The sequence below is a fragment of the Scyliorhinus torazame genome, chromosome 6, assembly GCF_047496885.1.
Source record: "Scyliorhinus torazame isolate Kashiwa2021f chromosome 6, sScyTor2.1, whole genome shotgun sequence".
In the NCBI taxonomy this organism is placed as follows: Eukaryota; Metazoa; Chordata; class Chondrichthyes; order Carcharhiniformes; family Scyliorhinidae; genus Scyliorhinus; species Scyliorhinus torazame.
In genome coordinates, this window is record NC_092712.1 from 20,736,666 (window position 1) to 20,760,508 (window position 23,843).

Here is a 23,843-nt window from a genome sequence, read left to right on the forward strand (position 1 = left end):
CTCCCCAACCTCCACCCCAGCACGGACCTCCCCCAACCCCCAACCTCCACCCCGGCCCGGACCCCCTCCCCAACCTCCACCCCAGCACGGACCCCCCCAACCCCCAACCTCCACCCCAGCATGGACCACCCCAACCCCCAACCTCCACCCCGGCACGGACCCCCCCCAACCCCCAACCTCCACCCCAGCACGGACCGCCCCCTCCCCAACCTCCACCCCAGCACGGACCCCCCCCAACCCCCAACCTCCACCCCGGCACGGGCCCCCCCCAACCTCCACCCCGGCACGGACCGCCCCCAACCCCCAACCTCCACCCCAGCACGGACCCCCCCCAACCCCCAACCTCCACCCCGGCACGGACCCCCTCCCCAACCTCCACCCCAGCACGGACCCCCTCCCCAACCTCCACCCCAGCACGGATCCCCCCAACCCCCAACCTCCACCCCGGCACGGACACCCTCCCCAACCTCCACCCCGGCACGGACCCCCCCCCAACCCCCAACCCCCACCCCGGCATGGACCCCCTCCCCAACCTCCACCCCGGCACGGACCCCCTCCCCAACCTCCACCCCGGCACGGACCCCCCCAACCCCCAACCCCCACCCTGGCACGGACCCCCTCCCCAACCTCCACCCCGGCACGGACCCCCTCCACAACCTCCACCCCAGCACGGACCCCCTCCCCAACCTCCACCCCAGCATGGACCCCCTCCCCAACCTCCACCCCGGCACGGACCCCCTCCCCAACCTCCACCCCGGCACGGACCCCCTCCCCAGCACGGACCCCCCCCAACCCCCAATCTCCACCCCGGCACGGACCCCCTCCCCAACCTCCACCCCGGCACGGACCCCCTCCCCAACCTCCACCCCGGCACGGACCCCCTCCCCAACCTCTACCCCGGCACGGACCCCCTCCCCAACCTCCACCCCGGCACGGACCCCCTCCCCAACCTCCACCCCAGCACGGACCCCCTCCCCAACCTCCACCCCGGCACGGACCCCCTCCCGGCACTCCCCCGGAGCCCAGCCTACTCTAACCAACCCCCCCCCCCCCGCCGCACACACACACACACAAGCCGAGACACACCTCTCCTCACGCAATCAGACTGCGGCCACGCCATTGCTGCCCAGAGCCAACCCCCCAGGCCGTCACTCACCTCCACGCTGGTCGGCGTGAGCCTGGAGCACCGGGTCACGCCGATGAAAAGGAGGTTTGATTCACGTCGACGTGAACGGTCATCATGTCGACGGGACTTCGGCCCATCCGGGAGGGAGAATATCGGCAGGCCGAAAATCGGCTGCCTTGCGCAGACCCGTGACGTTCTCCGCGGCAGCGGCGCCATTAACGCCCCGCCGACTTTTCTCCCTTCGGAGACTTCGGCGGGGGCGGGGGCGGGATTCACGGCGGCCAACGGCCATTCTCCGTCCCTCTGGGGGGTCGGAGAATGACGCCCCTTGGGTCCACTGGCAGCATTATTTACCCAGTCCACCTGCATATTAAAGTCCCCCATGATCACTGTGACCTTGCCTTTCTGACATGCACTTTCTATTTCGTGGTGCATTTTGTGCCCCCGGTCCTGACCACTGTTTGGAGGCCTGTACATAACTCCCATTATGGTATTTTTGCCTTTGTGGTTCCTCAACTCTACCCACACAGACTCCACATCATCTGACCCTATGTCATTTAGTGCTATTGATTTAATTTCATTCCTAATTAACAAGGCAACCCCGCCCCCTCTGCCCACCTCCCTGTCTTTTCGATAGGTTGTGAATCCCTGGATGTTTAAATGCCAGTCCTGAACCCCCTGAAACCATGTCTCTGTGATGCCTACCACATCATACCTGCCAGTCACAATCTGGGCCACAAGCTCATCTACCTTGTTCTGTACACTGCGCGCATTTAAATATAGCACCTTTAATTCTCTATTGACCGTCCCTTTTTGTTTTCTTAGTGTGGTGGACCTTGGTTTACTGAGCCTTTCCATACACTGTGTCATATTTTGTGGGATGGGGACTATCGTAACCTCTCCTGAGTTCTGTCTTTTTGTGCTTTTTTGTATTCCTAAGCAGCTACGCTTCCCACTGATTACTTCACCTCTTGGTTCCCTGACTTTCCCTTCCCCCCCAATCTTTATTTATTCTTTTTGCCAGAACACTGGTACCAGCTCGGTTCAGGTGGAGACCATCCCAACGGTATAGGTCCCCCCTGTCCCAAAACTGATGCCAGTGTCCCATGAAAAGGATTCAGCGAGGGACTTAAGTTTTGTTGGAGATGTATCAGGTTCAGCTTTAGAACATAAGAACATAAGAACTAGGAGGAGGAGAAGGTCATCTGGCCTCTCGAGCCTGCTCCGCCATTCAATGAGATCATAGCTGATCTTTTGTGGACTCAGCTCCACTTTCCGGCCTGAACACCTTTATTCTTCAAAAAACTATCTACCTTTATCTTGAAAACATTCAATGAAGGAGCCTCAACTGCTTCACTGGGCAGGGAATTCCTTAGATTCACAACCCTTTGGGTGAAGAAGTTCCTCCTAAACTCAGTCCTAAATCTACTTCGCTTTATTTTGAGGCTATGCCCCCTAGTTCTGCTTTCACCCGCCAGTGGAAACAACCGGCCCGCATCTATCCTATCTTTTCCCTTCATAATTTTATATGTTTCTATAAGATCCCCCCACATTCTTCTAAATTCCAATGCGTACAGTCCCAGTCTACTCAACCTCTCCTCGTAATCCAACCCCTTCAGCTCTGGGATTAACCTAGTGAATCTCCTCTGCACACCCTCCAGTGCCAGTACGTCCTTTCTCAAGTAAGGAGACCAAAACTGAACACAATACTCCAGGTGTGGCCTCACTAACACCTTATATAATTGCAGCATAACCTCCCTAGTCTTAAACTCCATCCCTCTAGCAACTTTGATGACCTGATGACTTTGATGAAGGAGCTGTGCTCCGAAAGCTCGTGATTCAAAACAAACCTGTTGGACTTTAACCTGGTGTTGTAAGACTTCTTGAAATGGATAGAAAGCTGGTTAGTAGAAAGGAAGCAACAAGTTGACATAAATGGGCCTTTTTCTGATTGGCAGGCTGTGATGAGTGGGGTGCCGCAGCGATCTGTGCTCGGACCCCAACTGTTGATTATGCGGATGAGGGAACTAAATGAGGGAACATCCAGGACTCAACTGGAGGAACGGCATCCAACAGACCAGAGAAGATTAAGAGACAACCTTATTGAGGTGTTCAAAATTATTAGAAATTTTGACAGGGTAAAGAAGGGTATTCTGTTTCCTCCAGTTGGTAAGTCAGTGACTAGGGGTCGCAAATTCAGGATGGGCAGCAAGAGAGCTTGGAGTGAGATGAGGAGAAATATCTTGGGATTTGGAATGTGTTGCCTGGGAGAGTGGCGGAGGCAGATTCCACAGGTTTCAAAAGAGAGCTGGATGTATATTTCAAAGTGATGAATTTAGAGCGCGACAGAGATAGAGCTGGAGAATGGGACTAGCAAGGTTGCTCTTTTGGGAGCCGGAGCAGAACGATGGGCTGAATGGCCACCTTCTGTGCTGTAAATAAAAAATTAAATGATGGCATTCTAAAATGGGTGCAGAATCAGTGGGACCTGGTACATAATTTTAAAAATAAATTTAGAGTACCCAATTTTATTTTTTCCAATTAAGGGGCAATTTAGCGTGGCCAATCCACCTCCCCTGCACATCTTTGGGGTGAGGGGGTGAATCCCACGTAAACACGGGGAGAATGTGCAAACTCCACACGGGCAGTGACCCAGAGCCGGGATCGAACCTGGGACCTCGACGCCGTGAGGCAGCCTCCTTCTGTGCCACCGTGCTGCCCCGGACCTGGTACATATGTGCATAGATCATTGAAAGTGGCAGGAAAGGTTGAGAAAGCAGTTTGCAAGTGTGGTGGCTCGAGGCAATACTGTGGAGGCTTCTTATAAAACCAAGCCGCACTCTGTGATGTTCTCTGGTTCCTTTGTCTGGATGGCTTGAATGCGTCGTGTTTAACAATGAACTACAAGCTATGTAAATTAACAAAGCTGATTCATTAACACTACTTTGAACTAGATTTTAATGTATTCCTCAGGACAAAGGTTGCTAAAATAAACTATGCTGTAACGATCTCTACATAACTCTCAAATACACAACTACACTCTCTCACACCTAAACACCTTCTCCCCGAACCAAGGGCTGTCACGTGATATATATGTGACTGCTCTTGATCACCATCTGGTGGTCAGATGTATTTACATGAAATTGTTAACCCTTTATCTCCCATACAATATCCATATTGTTACAGGGATAATTGATAACAAGTAAACGGTAAACTGTACACAGGCACAGAGTCCCCAAATGGGTCTTCACTCACTGACTCCCGGCTTCACACTGTACGGGGCCCTGGGTGTTTTTTCCCCATTGGGCGTGGTTCGCACATTCCCTCACAATAGGCCCTGAGCAGGTCATGTGGGCCGTGAGGGCTCGCCCCTTAAACGTAGAACTTAGGATTCCTACAGTGCAGAAGGAGGTCATTCGTCACACCGCGTCTGCATCTACCCAGGCACCATCTCCTGCCCTATCCCCGTAACCCCACCTAACTTTGGACAATAAGGAGCGATCTAGCTAACCTGCACATCTTTGGACTGTGGGAGGAAACCGGAGCACCCGGAGGAAACCCACGCAGACACGGGGGATGAAAGTGCAAACTCCCCACAGACAGTGACCGAAGACCAGAATTGAACCCGGCTTCCTGGCGTGTGTGGCAGCAGTGCTAACCACTGTGCCACCCCAATTCAGCCCAAGGGTGCCATGCTACCACAATAAGGTAAATGGGAACATGGCATTTATAAGTAGAAACAGAATCCTTCCGGTAATCTCATTCTGCAAAATAATTTAACATTAATACTCTGGCTGACTTACACTCGCTTTCTTCTGTCGGAGTCATTTCCTCACTTGAATCCTCTGTGAAAAGAGAAGATAAATAGAAGTTCACATTCAACATTTCTGCATGTTTGAATGTAATAACTATTCCAACAGAATGTTGGCAGAAGTATTAAATCCATGTGAGATATTTTGATGCTTCAAGTCTCAATTTTCAGCAAGCAGAAACCGTTTGCTCGTGAACACCTTCACTGGCTCAATGAACTGTAATGAAATAACGTGGAGGGCCTGATAATGATGGGACCCCGGTGTGAACTGGCAGATTAACAGAGCTGCATCATCAGCACATTGTCCATCCTGTAAAACGGCACACCATCTCTCATTCCTGAGGTTATCTTTCACCAACAAAACCCGAAAATGCTGGACAATCTCAGCAAGCCTGACAGCATCTGTGGAGAGAGGAGGGAGCTTAGCTCAGACCTGCTGAGATTGTCCAGCATTTTCTGGTTTTGTTTGGGATTCCAGCATCCGCAGTAATTTGCTTTTATATTTCACCTCTCACCTCCAGAGATCCAACGCCCACACTGAAAAGGTTCTTCCTGTCTGTCCCTGTTTATCCCTCATTGCCTCTTTCTTTTATTTCTGCTGTTACGTTGTTGATTCATGGATGTTTAATGACCTGTGACTTTATGGTAAAGCAGCCTACACCTTTCATTCGAACGGGAAGGTCCAGAGGTCTGTGCTGTTTTAGACTGACATCGGTAATGACCCGGATAGGCTGAAGTGGCCAATGAATGGGCCTAGGGGGTGCTGCTCTGCCCAGTAACAGATGGTGATTGGTTCTGTTCCCGCTGAAATGGTTCAGAGATCTAACGAGGTTTCAGTTTCGGTTTTGGCAGCTCGGGGAGGAAAGCTCTCTTTTTCCCCAATCTGTTTTCTCCAGATATAACGAGCAAATTCTCTAAAAACTAGAGCCCTCTGTGGAAACCCAACTCTCTCTCTCCAGGAAACGCTGATGCAAGCAGAAACCAGAATCTGTCAAACCTCTCTGCAGAACAGGCTGGTGTGAGGCCAGGGGCCTCCCCTGGAAAAGCTGTGATTAAAATATTGCTAACTGCAAGGAAGATCATTATGGCCTGTAAGCCAGAGACTGTAAACCGCACACATACTGTGAAGAAAGTGCCCTGAAGAACTCAGATCTGAAGCAAGCACTCTTGTCTTTCACTTTAATCGTTATTATTTTTGCACCCCTTTCCACCCCTCTGTGTTTGTCTGTCTTGCGTGTGTTGGTAGAGGATGGGGCAGTTAAAGGGGAGTCAGGTATTAGCTTGTAGATAAGCAGCTGTATTCCCCACATATTTCATATTGGCTCTCGTTATAAATAAACAGTAATTATGTTTAAACTTTCAAATCTGGCGGCTGTAATTATTGGACAGCAGGGCCAAAACCTGCAGGTATATGTGAAAGAATTATCACTTGTGCTGTGACTCCGGGAGGAGTGGGGCTGGAATCGACTGCACATTTGTCCAGGGTGTCGGAACAACACCCCTTCTGCTAAAACTGCTAAATACTACAGGAAAAGGTTTTGTAGAGTCATAAGGGAAGCCAAAGTAAGAAATAGACGACTTTCTCCCGACTTCCTTGGAACACACAAGTAGTCGCAACTTTATTTTTCCTAAAGTCTCCTCTGTCTCCTTTTCTCAAGGAGATAGCTTGACCTGCACATCCATCACAGCTGTCAATGTGTGGGGTTCCTGAAACCCTGACAAGGGCTTGCAGCAAACAGTGGTTTATTCACTGGCTGAGCAGCTAACTCATGCTTGCACTTCGCCCGCGCTCCCAGGGAAGAATTACCGACACGCGACACTTTTTATAACTGCGTCATCATGTGGTCGCTCAGCCTCCATCTTCCACATTTAGTTGGAGCAGTGTATGCGAGTGGAAACTGTGAACACACAAATTAAACAGGCGGACAATACAAATGGTGAAGCATGCATCAAGCTGCATCACGTCCCCTCACCCGCTCCTCCCTCCAGGGACCCTTTTCATTGCAGAAAGATGAGGTTCAGTTCTAGACTTGAAGGTTTCAGAACCTTAGCCAGGACTTACCGGCTGTCCATGCCAGCGGTTCCAGACAGCGCAACCCCGCCGTTTGCGTCATGGTGGCGAGGGGTGCATTCAACAGAAAAGCCTGCTAAAGGCGGGGCGAGAAGATCACCCCCACCCCAAGTGATTGGCTGCCCCCCGCCACTGTGAAACACACGGCGCGTTGGATGTTCCAATTGGCTCAAATGCTTTGATTGTGTGATCACTCCGGTTGCTGGTGTTGTAGACTTTCTCAGGCTGGCATCATCAGTGTGGACAACCTGGAGCATTCGCTCCGTGCTTGGAGGGCTGAAGGGCCTGTTCCTGTGCTGTATTGTTCTTTGTTCTTTGTGTGCTCAGTGGGTGCAGGGCTTCCTGCATTGGCCCCTGGAGGAATCTGCAAGTCTATTGGCCTGTGGCTGGATGACTGGAGTGTTGTGGTGTCTGTTGGCGCTGGTTCCGATACCTGTAGGAGGTGAAGTTGGTTGCGTATCTAATGGGCTCTGCCTGAGGCTACGACATAACTATTTGGTTATTGTGTAACACGGCCAGCTGGTCATGGCCATGTGCGGTCTGAATCCTGACCAATTAACCCGGTATTAGAGGGCCAAGTCTGTGGGAATCTCGATCATAGTGCATTTTGCTTCTCAATCTGCGTTGTGTGAGGGCATCATTCACATTGGTTTCACGTCTGGGCTGCAACAGAGCCTTTGCAGTCGGAGTCATGGGCCTGGAAAAGAGTCATTGTGCTGACAAGGACAGGCCCTGTCATGGTAGGCTTCGCAGGATGAAGCATAGTAAACTGCGATCCCGTGCACAGTTCTCCAGGAAATGCTTAGCTGAGCTTACAGCTCGTCCCACCAGGCCTTTGGACTGTGCATATAGGGGGCTGCTTGCGATATGCTCAAAGTCCTATGTATGCGAAACGTTTTGAAATTTAGTGGAGGTGAATGTTGTTTACGATGAATCTCTGAGGGGTGCCATATGTGTCCAAGTGTCTCTTGAACGTGGTGATGACTGTGTTACTTGTCTGTTTGGCAGGTATTTCAAACACCTGGAGTACGAATCGACTAAGACTAAATATTGTTTATCATTCCATTCGCAGATATCAGCTGTGGTGAGTGACCATGGGAGGTCCAGGATGTCATAGAAATGCAGCAGTTCTTTTGCTTGACGTGGGCCTTCAGTACATGGCACGGTGCACATCTAGAAACCTCCCTTTCCATGTCTGCATACATGGAGGGCCAGTCTTCAAGAAAGGAGACAAAGCGGACTGTGGGAAATAGCGAGGATGCCTGCTCTCCATCGCTGGGAAGATCGTTGCCCAGATCCTCGCTAGTTACCTTCTCCCAGTCTCTGAACAAATCCTTCTGGAAAGCCAGTGTAGCTTCCGATCAAACCATGGAATGACGGACATGATTTTCACTGCTCGGCAACATTAACAGAAATGCCAGGAACAACATCAACCACTACATGTCTTCATCGATCTGACCAAGGCTTTTGACTTTGGGAAGTACTATGGAAGACCCTTAAGAAGACTCGAGTCTTTTACCAACTGCCCCAGGGCAAGATCCAGAGCGAATTCTCCGTCCCGCCGCACCCGCTTTCAGGTTCGGCACCCCCCCCCACCGGCAGCAGGGTCCTCCATCCCGTCATTGTGGCCACCCCTGCTGCTGGGAAATCCGCAGGCGTGAGTGCGATGCTGGCCAAGCAGAGGATTCGGCCAAAGGAGAATCCCGTCTCAGTCTCTCCCTCCATCAAGGTCAATGCAGAACCCGACCAAAACTGGAACATTTCCCCTCCCTGGGGAGTGTGTCCAATCTGCGGGCGGTCTCCTTCAGATGACTAAGGATGAGGGTATCTGACGACTGCAACATTTGTGCTGACACCAAGATCCTCGGTAAAAAACAGTTGTCCTCTCACCTCTTTTATATGACTCAGAAACTTGGACTACAGACAGGCGCCACCTCAAGTCCCTGGACAGGTACCATCAACGCTGTCTGAGACGGATTCTCCGCCACTAGTGTCATGATATGCAGGCACACACACACACATAATGATATACAGACAAGCAGCTAATGGACACAGAGAACAGGACATGACCAATAAGCAGGCAGGACACTCAGGGGTGGGATCTGACTATAAAAGACACGAGTCACTCACATTCCGCCTCTTTCCACTGATGAACATCTAGAGAGTCTGTCAAGGATGTTGTTACAATCTCACACCTTCACCATGTGGCTAAGAGCTAGTCTGGCTCTGTCAGACAGAGTAACCACACTTAAGTTAGCAGAGAGCCGAACTCTCAGAGAACTGTGCTAACTGTGCTATTAGTTCAATAAACCTGATTGAACCAACTTCAAGGTCTGGAGTATCTTTCTGATCTAATCTGCATTCAGTTGCAGCCAGTGTTAGACCAGTGTACCTAACACGACAACTGGGAGGTCAGCCAGATGAATATCAGCGTCCCAGAAGGAGCCTCGAACACCAGCATTATCCAAAATAAACTCCACTGGGCCGGCCCTGTGTTTAGGATGTCAGAGGCCCGACTGCCAAAGGAAATCTTGTTTGCCCCGCTCAAGGAAGGCTCCCGAACAAGAGGAGGGCAAAGGTCACCCTGAAGACCCACCTCAAGAAATTCAACGTTGACGTCAAGATGCTTGGGACACCCTCGCTCAGAAAAGACTTACTTGAGAGAACTTCCTGATTGAAGGGACACAATTCTTTGAGGATACCTGATGACAAGTGAGAGGCCAGAAAAGGAGCCTGAGAAAGGAACGCCAATGATCGAGAGAACAAAGACCAAACTCACCGTCCAGAAACGCCTGTCAAGTGTGCAGTGAAAGATGCAGGATTGGGCTGATCAGCCACGCAAGGACCTACAGAACCTATCACAGTAACGCGCAGCTTCGTAGACGGGCACTCATACCCGTTAGCGGGTGATTGTCGGAGAAGAGGACATGGAGGGCCAGTACAGTGATTCTTTGGACCTGTATCTGGTTGCATCCAACCTGGGATGCTCTGAGTGAGGTTGGGTGTAGTACCTCTGAAGAGATCCGACATCAGGGATAACAAATCACTGGCCACACACTATCAGTACATCCTGCATGGTAAATTCCTCTCTGATGGCGAAGAATGTGCCGAGCGCATGGGGGAGCTCCCCCGAGGACTCTGGTCAGCCCCTCATAATGATGTTGTGCAGTTGTTTGCCTGTGGGGTCTGCCTGTAATGCACCTTTGTGTGCCTGGGTTCTACAAGTGGACAGCAACTCTATTGTCATGATGTCTTCCCCATGATCTGGCTGGACTGTAGTGGGTAAGAAAACTGCCGAGAGGAAATTGGCGATGTACAGCTCCTTAACATGTTTGTACATGACGCTCAGATTGTAACATTACAGCTTTAGCATCATGCTCTGCAGCCGTGTGAGAGAGGCTTTGTTGAGATAGTTGCTAGCGGCTGAAGGTCTGTTTCATCACTTGCAGGACGACCATATGGTAAGTCATGAAACGTCTGGTAGGTGAAGACGAAAGCAAGAAGTTGCTTTTCAACCTGCGCACAGCAAGTCTGAGTGTCAGTGAGGGCCCTTAAAACAAAGGCTATTGCCCTGTCATTCAGGAATGCAAGCCCATGCTGGGAGGCATCTGCTGTTCGACGTACAAGTGCTCGGACGTCAAGTATTGTAGCAGTGGTGGGGCTGCGAGTGTCTGTTTGAGTCTGTTGAACATTGCTGCGTGGTGCTCTTCTCTGGAGCAGCTTTACACCATCGGCTGGGAGTAAATGGCCCACGCCAGGTCAGCCCTCAATTTGCATTTTGCAGGGTTAAGCTTCCGCTCTGTGGTCCAGATTCTATCAAAGATGGGACAAAGACTTGCATCATGTCCTTCCGGAGTATGATGACTTCTGGATCGTTGTGGACATGGATCTGGAAGGTGCTGCCTAAGGAGGCTTGGTGATTCCTGCTGTACATTTGAACTGATATGAAATAAAATTAAGACATAATACATTTTGTGACGACCCCCATTTCTAGCAGTGGTTAAGTAACTGGATAGGAAGCCAGAGGCCCAGGTTAATGCTCTGGGGACGTTGGTTCAGATCCCACCAAAGCAGCTGGTGGAACTTAAATTCAGTTCATAAAATCTGGACTTCACAACTCGTCGCAGTAAAAGTGACCATGAAACCTCTGTCAATTGCAAAAACCCAACTGGTTCGCTCATGCCCATTAGGGAAGGAAATCTGACATTGGTCACACCTGGAATACTGTGAACAGTTTTGGTCCCCTTATCGAAGGAAAGTTAAACTGGAATTGGAGGCATCCAGAGAATGTCCACTGGGTTGAGGCCGGGTATGGAGGGATTTTCTTATGAGGAGGGGTTGACTAGATTGGGTCTGTACTCATTGGAGTTTAGAAGAATTAGTCGATTGCTCATAAATTGACTTCATTGAGACATATCGGATTCTCAGGGTGTTTGACAGGTTCGATGTTGAGAGGATGTTTCCTCTTGTGGGAGAGTCTAGGACCAGAGGGCAGAATCTCAGAGTGAGGGGTCACCCATTTCAGACAGAGATGAGAAAGAATTTCTTTTCTCAGAGGCCAGTCGTCAGCACTGTTGCTTCACAGCGCTAGGCTCCAAGGTTCGATTCTCAGCTTGGGTCACTGTCTGCGTGGGTTTCCTCCGGGTGCTCCGGTTTCCTCCCACATGTTCTGAAAGACGTGCTGTTAGGTAATTTGAACATTCTGATTTCTCCCTCTGTGTACCTGAACAGGCGCCGGAATGTGGAGACTAGGGGATTTTCACAGTAACTTCATTGCAGTGTTAATGTAAGCCTACTTGTGACAATAAAGATTATCATTACAGTGAATCTGTGGAATTCTTTACCGCAGAGAGCTGTAGAGGCGGGGTGGTTAAGTATGTTAAAGGCTGAGATAGACAGATTTCGAATCAGTGAGGGAATTGAGCGTTACGGGAAAAGGCGGGAAAGTGGAGTTGAGAATTATATCAGATCAGCCGTGATCTCATTGAAGAGACTTAGAATCATAGAATTAACAGTGCAGAAGGAGGCCATTCGGCTCATTGAGTCCACACCGACCCCAGAAAGAGCATCCTCCCTAAACCCACACTTCCACCCTATCACCGCAACCCAGCAATACAATCTAATTTTTGGACACTAAGGGGCAATTTAGCATATCAATCCACCTAACCTGTGTGAGTTCTCCCAGTGAGCCAGTGAAGGCACAGCCAGAGTGAGACAGCAAAGAGTGAGTTTGGGAATTTGAATCTAGGTGGGAATTCGAAGCTGGGTGGGGAGGAAGTGCTTTTTATCCCTGGTAAGTGACTGGTAAGTAGTGTTTCTGTTTTCTTTTTCTTTTCATTGGTATATTTATTTATTTTTTCCTCGTTATTTATTTATTTATTTTTTGGGGGGGGGAATTGTAATTGTTGAAGTTAACCGAAGGTTTAAGACATGACAGGAGATCTCAGATCCGTGCCATGCTCCTCGTGTGTGATGTGGGAGCTCAGGGACACGTCCACTGTCCCTGGCTCCTTCACGCGCAAGAAGTGTGTCCAGTTGCAGCTCCTGTTAGACCGCTTGACGGCTCTGGAGTTGCGGATGGACTCACTTTGGAGCATCCGCGAAGCTGAGAACGTCGTGGATAGCATGTTTAACGAGTTGGTCACACCGCAGGTGAAAGGTACTGAGGGAGATAGAAAATGAGTGACCAAAAGACAGAGCAAGAGTAGGAAGGCAGTGCAGGTGTCCTCTGCGGTCATCTCCCTGCAAAACAGATATACCGCTTTGGATACTGATGAGGGAGATGGCTCACCAGGGGAAGGCAGCAGCAGCCAGGTTCATGGCACCGTGGCTGGCTCTGCTGCGCAGCTGGGCAGGAAGGAGAATGGCAGGGCTATAGTGATAGGGACTCAATTGTAAGGGGAATGGACAGGCGGTTCTGCGGACGCAATCGAGACTCCAGGTATGTTGCCTCCCTGGTGCAAGGGTCAAGGATGTCTCGGAGCGGCTGCAGGACATTCTGGGGGGGGGGGGGGGGGAGGGTGAACAGCCAGCTGTCGTGGTGCACATAGGCACCAACGATATAGGTAAAAAACGGGACGAGGTCCTACTAGCTGAATTCAGGGAGTGAGGAGTTAAACTAAAAAGTAGGACCTCAAAGGTAGTAATCTCAGGATTGCTACCAGTGCCACGAGCTAGTCAGAGTAGGAATGTCAGGATAGATAGGATGAATGCGTGGCTCGAGAGATGGTGCAAGAGGGAGGGATTCAAATTCCTGGGGCATTGGAACCGGTTCTGGGGGAGGTGGGACCAGTACAAACCGGACGGTCTGCACCTGTGCAGGACTGGAACCGATGTCCTAGGCGGGGTGTTTGCTAGAGCTGTTGGGGAGAGTTTCAACTAATGTGGCAGGGGGATGGAAACCGATGCAGGAAGTTGGAAGGTAGTAAAACAGGGACAGAAACAAAAGGCAGTAAAGGGGGAAAGTGTAAGGCCATAGTCAAAAATCAAAAAGGGCGACAGTACAAGGTACAGTGACTGAGGGGGGCTCAGTGAATAGGACCAGGAATACTAAAATAAATAAAACGGGAAGTGAAAACATTAATGGTAAGCGACTCGGCACGTTATTACAGGAAGATATGGGTTCAAAAGTAGGAGAAAGGTTAAAAGCAAATACAACTTAGGAGAAGTTACTGATCGAGGTGTTAAGATTCAGAACAGAGGTAAAAAAGCCAACATAAGTGTACTTTACCTGAATGCTCGTAGTATTCGGAATAAGGTAAATAAGGCGCAAATCATCGTGAATGACTATGATTTAGTGGCCATTACTGAAACATGGCTAAAGGATGGTCATGACTGGGAGTTAAATATCCGAGGGTATCAAACTATTCGGAAGGACAGAATGGATGGTAAGGGAGGTGGTGTAGCTCTGTTATTTAAGGATGACATCCGGGCAACAGTAAGGGATGACATCGGTGCTATGGAGGATAAGGTTGAATCCATTTGGGTGGAAATCAAGAATAGTAAGGCAAAAAAGTCACTGATAGGAGTAGTCTATAGGCCACCAAATAGTAACATTATGGTGGGGCAGGCAATAAACAAAGAAATAACTGATGCATGTAGAAATGGTACAGCAGTTACCATGGGGGATTTTAATCTACATGTCGATTGGTTTAACCAGGTCGGTCAAGGCAGCCTTGAGGAGGAGTTTATAGAATGTATCTGCGATAGTTTCCTAGAACAGTATGTAATGGAACCTACGAGGGAACAAGCGGTCCTAGATCTGGTCCTGTGTAATGAGACAGGATTGATTCAGGATCTCATAGTTAGGGATCCTCTCGGAAGGAGTGATCACAATATGGTGGAATTTAAAATACAGATGGAGGGTGAGAAGGCAAAATCAAGCACTAGTGTTCCATGCTTAAACAAAGGAGATTACAATGGGATGAGAGAAGAACTAGCTAAGGTAGACTGGGAGCAAAGACTTTGAGGTGAAACAGTTGAGGAACAGTGGAGAAACTTCCAAGCAATTTTTCACAGTGCTCAGCAAAGGTTTCGACCAACAAAAAGGAAGGATGGTAGAAAGAGGGAAAATCGACCGTGGATATCTAAGGAAATAAGGGAGAGTATCAAATTGAAGGAAAAAGCATACAAAGTAGCAAAGATTAGTGGGAGACTAGAGGACTGGGAAATCTTTAGGGGGCAACAGAAAGCTACTAAAAAAGCTATAAAGAAGAGTAAGATAGATTATGAGAGTAAACATGCTCAGAATATAAAAACAGATAGTAAAGGTTTCTACAAATATATAAAACAAAAAAGAATGGCTAAGGTAAATATTGGTCCTTTAGAGGATGAGAAGGGAGATTTAATAATGGGAGATGAGGAAATGGCTGAGGAACTGAATAGGTTTTTTGGGTCGGTCTTCACAGTGGAAGACACAAATAACATGTCAGTGACTGATGGAAATGAGGCTATGACAGGTGAGGACCTTGAGAGGATTATTATCACCAAGGCGGTAGTGATGAGCAAGCTAATGGGGTTAAAGGTAGACAAGTCTCCTGGCCCTCTTGGATTGCATCCCAGAGTGCTAAAAGGGATTGCTAGGGAAATTGCAAATGCACTAGTGATAATTTACCAAAATTCACTAGACTCGGGGGTGGTCCCAGCGGATTGGAAATTAGCAAACGTGACACCACTGTTTAAAAAAGGAGGTAGGCAGAAAGCGGGTAATTATAGGCCAGTGAGCTTATCTTCGGTAGTAGGGAAGATGCTGGAATCTATCATCAAGGAAGAAATAGCGAGGCATCTGGATGGAAATTGTCCGATTGGGCAGACGCAGCATGGGTTCATAAAGGGCAGGTCGTGCCTAACTAATTTAGTGGAATTTTTTGAGGACATTAACAATGCGGTAGATAACGGGGAGCCAATGGATGTGGTATATCTGGATTTCCAGAAAGCCTTTGACAAGGTGCCACACAAAAGGTTGCTGCATAAGATAAAGACGCATGGCATTAAGGGGAAAGTAGCAGCATGGATAGAGGATTGGTTAATTAATAGAAAGCAAAGAGTGGGGATTAATGGGTGTTTCTCTGGTTGGAAATCAGTAGCTAGAGGTGTCCCTCAGGGATCAGTGTTGGGCCCACAACTGTTAACAATTTACATAGATGATTTGGAGTTGGGGGACCAAGGGCAATGTGTCCAAGTTTGCAGACGACACTAAGATAAGTGGTAAAGCAAAAAGTGCAGAGGATACTGGAAGTCTGCAGAGGGATTTGGATAGGCTAAGTGAATGGGCTAGGGTCTGGCAGATGGAATACAATGTTGACAAATGTGAGGTTATCCATTTTGGTAGGAATAACAGCAAAAGGGATTATTATTTAAATGATAAAATATTAAAACATGCTGCTGTGCAGAGAGACCTGGGTGTCATAGTGCATGAGTCGCAAAAAGTTGGTTTACAGGTGCAACAGGTGATTAAGAAGGCAAATGGAATTTTGTCCTTCATTGCTAGAGGGATGGAGCTTAAGACTAGGGAGGTTATGCTGCAATTGTATAAGGTGTTAGTGAGGCCACACCTGGAGTATTGTGTTCAGTTTTGGTCTCCTTACTTGAGAAAGGACGTACTGGCACTGGAGGGTGTGCAGAGGAGATTCACTAGGTTAATCCCAGAGCTGAAGGGGTTGGATTACGAGGAGAGGTTGAGTAGACTGGGACAGTACTCGTTGGAATTTAGAAGGATGCGTGGGGATCTTATAGAAATATATAAAATTATGAAGGGAATAGATAGGATAGATGCGGGCAGGTTGTTTCCACTGGTCGGGGAAAGCAGAACTAGGGGGCATAGCCTCAAAATAAGGGGAAGTAGATTTAGGACTGAGTTTAGGAGGAACTTCTTCACCCAAAGGGTTGTGAATCTATGGAATTCCTTGCCCAGTGAAGCAGTAGAGGCTCCTTCATTAAATGTTTTTAAGATAAAGATAGATAGTATTTTGAAGAATAAAGGGATTAACGGTTATGGTGTTTGGGCCGGAAAGTGGAGCTGAGTCCACAAAAGATCAGCCATGATCTCATTGAATGGTGGAGCAGGCTCGAGGGGCCAGATGGCCTACTCCTGCTCCTAGTTCTTATGTTCTTATGTTCTTTTGTAACCTGCACATCTTTGGGAGCAAATCGGAGCACCCGGAGGAAACCCACGCAGACACGGGGAGAACGTGTAGACTATGCACAGACAGTGACCCAAGCCGGGAATCGAACCCCGGTTCCTGGCACTGTGAACTAACAGTGCTAACCACTGTGATGGGCCGAATGGCCTACTTCTGCTCCTATGTCTTATATTCATTCGATTCAGATCCACAGCAATGTGATTGACTCTGACTGAATTCAACCATTCAGTTGAATCCAACCACTCGTCTTCAAAATGGGAAACTGACGAAGCCCCCTCGGCATCGGAACCCAGCCCTGTCGAACCTGCAAAGTCCCCCGACTAACATCTGGGGCTTTTCCAATAAATGACTACTTCCTGACTCATTCTGAGGCATAACCACTCAGTAAACTCACTGCCTATTCTATAGTATCTTGTTGAGCTTGAGTACTTTCGCTGACTCACCCTCAGTGCTTTCAGACGCCTCTGATTCATCACTATCGTCGGTCCCTTCAGCTAGCGCATGAAAAGAGAGAAAGAATAAAAATTCTCATTTAGCGTTTGGACGGTAACATACTGGACTAATGGATAATGTTGCTATCATTAAATAATACGTGCAAAGAAAAATACTGCCCACGCTGCAAATCTGAAATAAAGGCAGAATATATCTGCAGATAGAAAAGCAGAGTTAGTTGAAAAAATTAGACTGACATGTCTTTGATCTGAAATGATGACGTTGTGTAAAGTACAGACATTCCTTACTCTGCATTCTTTAATCTGAATGAGTTATGTCAAACCAGTCTTCATTTTTCTGGACCTTAATCTTGGCAAAAGAAGATTATGTAAAGGGAGGGAATGGAATTCCTTCTGATAGGCTATGATAATGATGGTGGTGATGGCAATGAGGATAATCAAATGGATAAGGTTGATGGACAAGCCAAGCACAGGGGTTCCTCAATGTCGAGTCTGGACTGACTCTCTGAAACAGCACCCTAGACCCACTCCCCTACCCTATATCCCAGTAGCCCCACCTAATCTTTTCGACATTTGGGGGAATTTATCATGGCCAATTCTCCTAATCTGCACATCTTTGGACTGTGGGGGGAAACCGGAGCACCCGGAGGAAACCCACGCGCACACGGGGAGAACGTGCAGACTCCGCACAGGCAGGGACCCAACATTGGAACTGAACCTGGGTCCCTGGTGCTGTGAGGCTGCAGTGATAACCACTGTGCCGCCCTTGACCTCAACTGCTCTCTGAGATGTAAGCAAGCCATTCTACTCCATCAAATCAGGGCTCTAAAGAACAGGGAGTAAATACTCATCAGTTGTATAGAACCTTGATAAGGACACATCAGTTGTATAGAACCTTGGTAAGGCCACACCTGAAATATTGCGCCCAATTCTGGTCGCCACACTACCAGAAGGATGTGGAGGCCTTGGAGAGGGTGCAGAGGAAGTTGACCAGGATGTTGCCTGGTCTGGAGGGTGTTAGCTATGTGGCGAGGCTGAATAGACTCGGTCTGTTTTCATTAAAAAGACGGAGGTTGAGGGGTGACCTGATAGAGGTCAACAAGATTATGAGGGGCATGGATAGAGTGGATGGGCAGGCACTCTTTCCCAGGGTGGAGGGGTCAGTTACCAGGGGGCATGGGTTTAAGGTCCATGGGGCAAAGTTTAGAGGAGATGTGCGAGGCAGGTTTTTTACGCAGAGGGTGGTGAGTGCCTGGAACGTGTTGCCAAGGGAGGTTGTGGAAGCAGATACATTAACGGCGTTCAAAAGCAGCTTGACAAACACATGGGTAGGATGGGTATAGAGGGATACAGCACAAGGAAGTGCTGAGGGTTTTGGCAAAGGATGGAATCATTTAAAAAAAAAAAAAATTTAGAGTAGCCAATTAATTTTTTCCAATTAAGGGTAAATTTAGTGTTCCCAATCCACCTACCCTGCACATCTTTGAGTTGTGGTGGCGAAACCCACGCAAAGATGGGGAAAATGTGCACAGTCCCTGAGGGCAGCATAATAGCACAGCGGTTAGCATTGTGGCTTCACAGTGCCAGGGTCCCAGGTTCGATTCCCCGCTGTGGGTCACTGTCTGTGCGGAGTCTGCACGTTCTCCCCGTGTCTGCGTGGGTTTCCTCCGGGTGCTCTGGTTTCCTCCCACAGTCCAAAGATGTGCAGGTTAGGTGAATTGACCACGCTAAATTGTCCTTAGTGTCCAAAAAGATTAGGAGGGGTTATTGGGTTAGGGGGATAGGGTGGAAGTGAGGGCTTAAGTGGGTCGGTGCAGACTCGATGGGCCGAATGGCCTCCTTCTGCACTGTATATTCTATGTTCCACACGGACAGTGACCTAGAGCCGGAATCGAGCCTGGGACCTCGGCACCGTGAGGCACCATAATGCTGCCCCAAAGGTTGGTATCATGACCGGTGCAGGCTTGGAGGGCCGAAGGGCCTGTTCCTGTGCTGTATTGTTCCTTGTTCTTTGATGTCATGGAATGAAATATATCTGACTGCTTCCTGACTCTTCATTTCCTAATTAATGGTTTGGATTGAGAATGGGCTGGACAAGAATGCCACTGGGGACCTTAACTATATCACCACTGTCAGTTCACCATCGCACGTGACATGACCTGTCTTATGCAAACATCTCACTGAACATTTGTACTTTTTTGCTGACTCACTGTCATCGTCACCAGGTGTCCGACTACAGGTGTTATCCCCTGTTTGTTCGCTATCCAGAGTTGAATGCATCGGACCGAACGATGAGCCAGTGGAATCCATAACTGAAATGAATCGGCAGAAATGTGTCAGAAATAAGATAAGGCAGAAACGAGTGAAATTATACATTTTGGTGGGAAAATAATTCATCGGAACAAATTAAAGGATCACATTCTAAAAGGGGTGCCGAAGTAGTGGGACCTGATGCACGTGTATCAATGATTGAAGGTTGCAGGGCAGGTTGAGAAAGCAGTTAGTCAGACATATGGGGCGAAATTCTCCCCCAACGGCGCGATGCCCGCCGACTGGCGCCAAAAACGGCGCCAATCAGACGGGCATCGCGCCGGCCCAAAGGTGCGGAATGCTCCGCATCTTTGGGGGCTGAGCCCCAACATTGAGGGGCTAGGCCGGCGCCGGAGGGATTTCCGCCCCGCCAGCTGGCGGGAATGACGTTTTTTGCCCCGCCAGCTGGCGGAAATGACGTTTGTTGCCCCGCCAGCTGGCGCAGAAATGCGGCGCATGCGCGGGAGCGTCAGCGGCCGCTGAAAGTTTCCCGCGCATGCGCAGTGGGGAGAGTCACTTCCGCCTCCGCCATGGTGGAGGCCGTGGCGGAGGCGGAAGGGAAAGAGTGCCCCCACGGCACAGGCCCGCCCGCGGATCGGTGGGCCCTGATCGCAGGCCAGGCCACCGTGGGGGCACCCCCCGGGGCCAGATCACCCCGCGCCCCCCCCCAGGACCCCGGAGCCCGCCCACGCCGCCTGGTCCCGCCGGTAAATACCAGGTTTAATTTACGCCGGCGGGACAGGGGGTTGGATAGGGTGGACAGTGAGAGCCTTCTACCGCGGATGGAAATGGCTGGCACGAGGGGACATAGCTTTAAACTGAGGGTAATAGATATAGGACAGAGGTCAGAGGTAAGTTCTTTACGCAAAGAGTAGTGGGGCCGTGGAATGCCCTACCTGCTACAGTAGTGAACTCGCCAACATTGAGGACATTTAAAAGTTTATTGGATTAGCATATGGATGATAATGGCATAGTGTAGGTTAGATGACTTTTGTTTCGGTGCAACATCGTGGGCCGAAGGGCCTGTACTGCGCTATATTGTTCTATGTTCTATGTTCTATGTTCTATGACAGGCAATTTCTGGGTGGGACTTTGGCCCATCTGGGCCGGAGAATTGTGCGGGGGGTCCCGCCAACCGGCGCGGCCCGATTCCCGCCCCCGCCCAATCTCCGGTACCGGAGACTTCGGCGGGGGTGGGGGCGGGATTCACGGCGGCCAACGGCCATTCTCCGGCCCGGCGGGGGGTTGGAGAATGACGCCCATGGGATCCTACAATTCAGAAACAGAGGCAGAATCCTTCAGTTGTAGTCATTCTGAAGCAAATTGTTTAACATTAATACTGTAGCTGACTCACAGACGCTATCGTCGATCGTAGACAATTCATCGAATGTTGACTCAGTTGTATCTTGAATTGTCGAATCCACTGTGGAAAAACAACAATGGGAAGCTCGCAAATCAGCATTTATACGTCGGCTAATCCAACTAGTGATCCTGCAAACTGTTGGCAAAACTTTATATTCATCCTTCAATTCCCAAAACTTTCACCAAGCAGCAAGTTTCTCCAAATGGGAATGGAATGTAGGGCTATGGGGAATTTTTTAGAAATATTTTTATTCATTTTTTTCTCCTCCTTTTTCACATTTTCTCCCAAATTTACACCCACCAACAATAAACAACAAACAGTAACGAGTGTAATGCCAATCCCCATATCAATAACGGCAATCCCATCCTCCCACCAAACTCCCAAACAGTATCCCGCATGTTAACATAGACAAATAACGAAAAGGAATCAGGAATCACCCATACTCACCATTAACACATACGGCCCCCTCCTTCCAACCCCCCCGCCCCCCCTAATGTTCGATGTAATCCAATTGTCGAAAGTGCATATGAAAAGCGCCTATGAATTTTAGGACCCCTCCATCTTTCCCCTCAGTTCAAATTATGGGGATGAATTAAACAGGTATTTTCTATCTGTGCACTACAAAGGACGCCAGTAACATCCCAGGAATATCTGTAAATCAGGAAAGGAGGGAAGAACGATGGAATAATAATAACCTTTATTGTCACAAGTGGGCTTACATTACACCATTGCAATGAAGTTACTGTGAAAATCCCCTAGTTGCCACACTCCGGCGCCTGTTCGGGTACACAGAGGGAGAATTCAGAATGTCCAATTCACCTAACAGCACGTCTTTCGGGACTTGTGGGAGGAAACCGGAGCACCCGGAGGAAACCCACGCAGACACGGGGAGAACTTTCAGACTCCGCACAGTCAGTGACCCGAGCCGGGAATCGAACCTGGGAACCTGGCGCTGTGAAGCAACAGTGCTAACCACTGCGCTACCGTGCCCTAAGGAGTTCGCCCTCAGGAGTGGCTAATGAGATAGCTGATGCATCGCTTTCAATTTTCCAAATTGAATTCAAGAATGAATTTTTTAAAGTACAGAAAATAAAAGTTCAAATCCCACCAGGACAGTTTTAGAATTTGGATTAAGTTTTTAACAGATTGGAAACAAAAAGCTAGTAGCAGTAAAAGTGACCCTAAACTATTTGCCTGTTGTATGATCCCAAGTAGACTTCAAATGTATGATCCCAAGTAGACTGTGAAAAGCCCCTAGTCGCCACATTCCGGCGCCTGTTCGGGGAGGCTGGTACGGGAATTGAACCGTGCTGCTGGCCTGCCTGAAAGCTGGTCTGCTTTCAAACCCAGCGATTTAGTCCTGTGCTAAACCAGCCCCGGTCCCAGAGTACCGAGGTACAGTGAAAAGTATTGTTCTGCGTACAGTCCAGACAGATCGTTCCATACATGAAAATAAAATACATAATAGGGCAAAGAGAAAATACACCCGCTTTCCCCAGGCAGCGGGCGGTGTATGGAGTCAATGAATGGGAGGCAAGTTCGTGTGATGGTCTGTGTTCACGACTCTCTGTAGTTTCTTCCGGTCCTGGCCGTAATTTGCTTAAGAGAAGAATCCCCTACCATTATAAAAATTATTACGTTTATATGATTGCAAGGCCAACATTTTCATGGTTGATTCTTAACTCCCGTAACAGCCTCCCCGAACAGGCGCCGGAATGTGGCGACTAGGGGCTTTTCACAGTAACTTCATTTGAAGCCTACTTGTGACAATAAGCGATTTTCATTTCAACTGGTATTTAAAGGGGCCTTACGCGCTAAGGAGTGGTATCAAGCTGGTACTCCGGGCACATAGGGATGACATAAATGTTGGCCTTTCTGGTGAGACCGTCATATTGAGTAGGAATCATGAATGAGTGTCTCACCACCTGACCATGGTTATAGATTTAATCAGAGACTGCTAACATCAATGTGGGCAGCATAATAATGTCATGAGGGATTTTCATTAAGCCCCGCATATTGCAATGTGATACAATAGAACTTGATAAACTCATTGACCATTCAGAAAAATCCTGTTGAGCATTAATAGGTTTGCTGACTCACAGAATCCAGAAAATGAGTGGCTGCTAAGATCCGTTGTCATATCCTTGGTTGAAATGTTCTTCGTGTCACATGTATCTTCATCGCTAAATGAGGTGGAAAACTTCTTCATGTCACATGTATCTTCATCGCTAAATGAGGTGGAAAACTTCTTCATGTCACATGTATCTTCATCGCTAAATGAGGTGGAAAACTTCTTCATGTCACATGTATCTTGATCGCTAAATGAGGTAGAAAACATCTTCTGATCAGTTGTGTCAGGGGATTCTGTGAAAATAAAATAAAAGTTCTTATTCAGCATTTAGATCTTAATAAATCAAACTGCACTTACAATAGTCTCACCTCATTGGACAGGGGCAAGTAGATGGATGTTTTGATGCCCAAATGTCAAATGTCCCATCAAACATCAAGCTTATCCAATTATTTTTAATTCTTGCATCTTTTCCAATCGTTAAACCAAATAACCAAACAACAATAGCATTGGATGAAGATCACTGAATTGTTAAGAACATGTGAAAAACAAAGAAGTACCATGAATATCACCATGTTGTTCACTGTGAACAATGACTAACAGCAGAGATCGTCTTTCAAACTATCCTTTGTTCATACTACACCCAACCGGCCAACTGCTCCCAGCTAAAGTTGCCAATCAATGCAAAAAACCCTCTCTAAGCTTTTCTACCACAAGCTCAAAGCAGGATAATAACCACATTCTTATTCACATTGGATTCCATCTGCCGACACGGCAGCCACTTAGCTGCTCCAAGCCTCCTTGAAGCCCCCTTGTACATACATTCCCACAGTGGTTAGCACTGTTGCTTCACAGTTCCAGGGTCCCAGGTTTGATTCCCGGCTTGGGTCATTGTCTGCGCGGAGCTTGCACGTTCTCCCCGTGTCTGTGTGGGTTTCCTCCGGGTGCTCTGGTTTCCTCCCACAAGTCCCGAAAGATATGCTGTTAGGTGAATTGGATAT

At 48.6% G+C, this 23,843-nt stretch overlaps 1 protein-coding gene across 1 annotated transcript in view; it reads right to left on the minus strand.

Moving 5' to 3' along the window:
* LOC140425674 (uncharacterized) overlaps window positions 1–23,843 on the minus strand; it is a 456,765-nt gene that overhangs the window by 271,824 nt on the left and 161,098 nt on the right. The window contains exons 11-15 of the mRNA XM_072510172.1: window positions 22,875–23,138; window positions 20,766–20,834; window positions 19,312–19,413; window positions 17,093–17,143; window positions 4,930–4,971 (exon numbers count right to left, since the gene is read on the minus strand). Coding sequence (XP_072366273.1) covers window positions 4,930–4,971; window positions 17,093–17,143; window positions 19,312–19,413; window positions 20,766–20,834; window positions 22,875–23,138 — 528 coding nt within the window. The remainder of the gene's footprint in view (window positions 1–4,929; window positions 4,972–17,092; window positions 17,144–19,311; window positions 19,414–20,765; window positions 20,835–22,874; window positions 23,139–23,843) is intronic.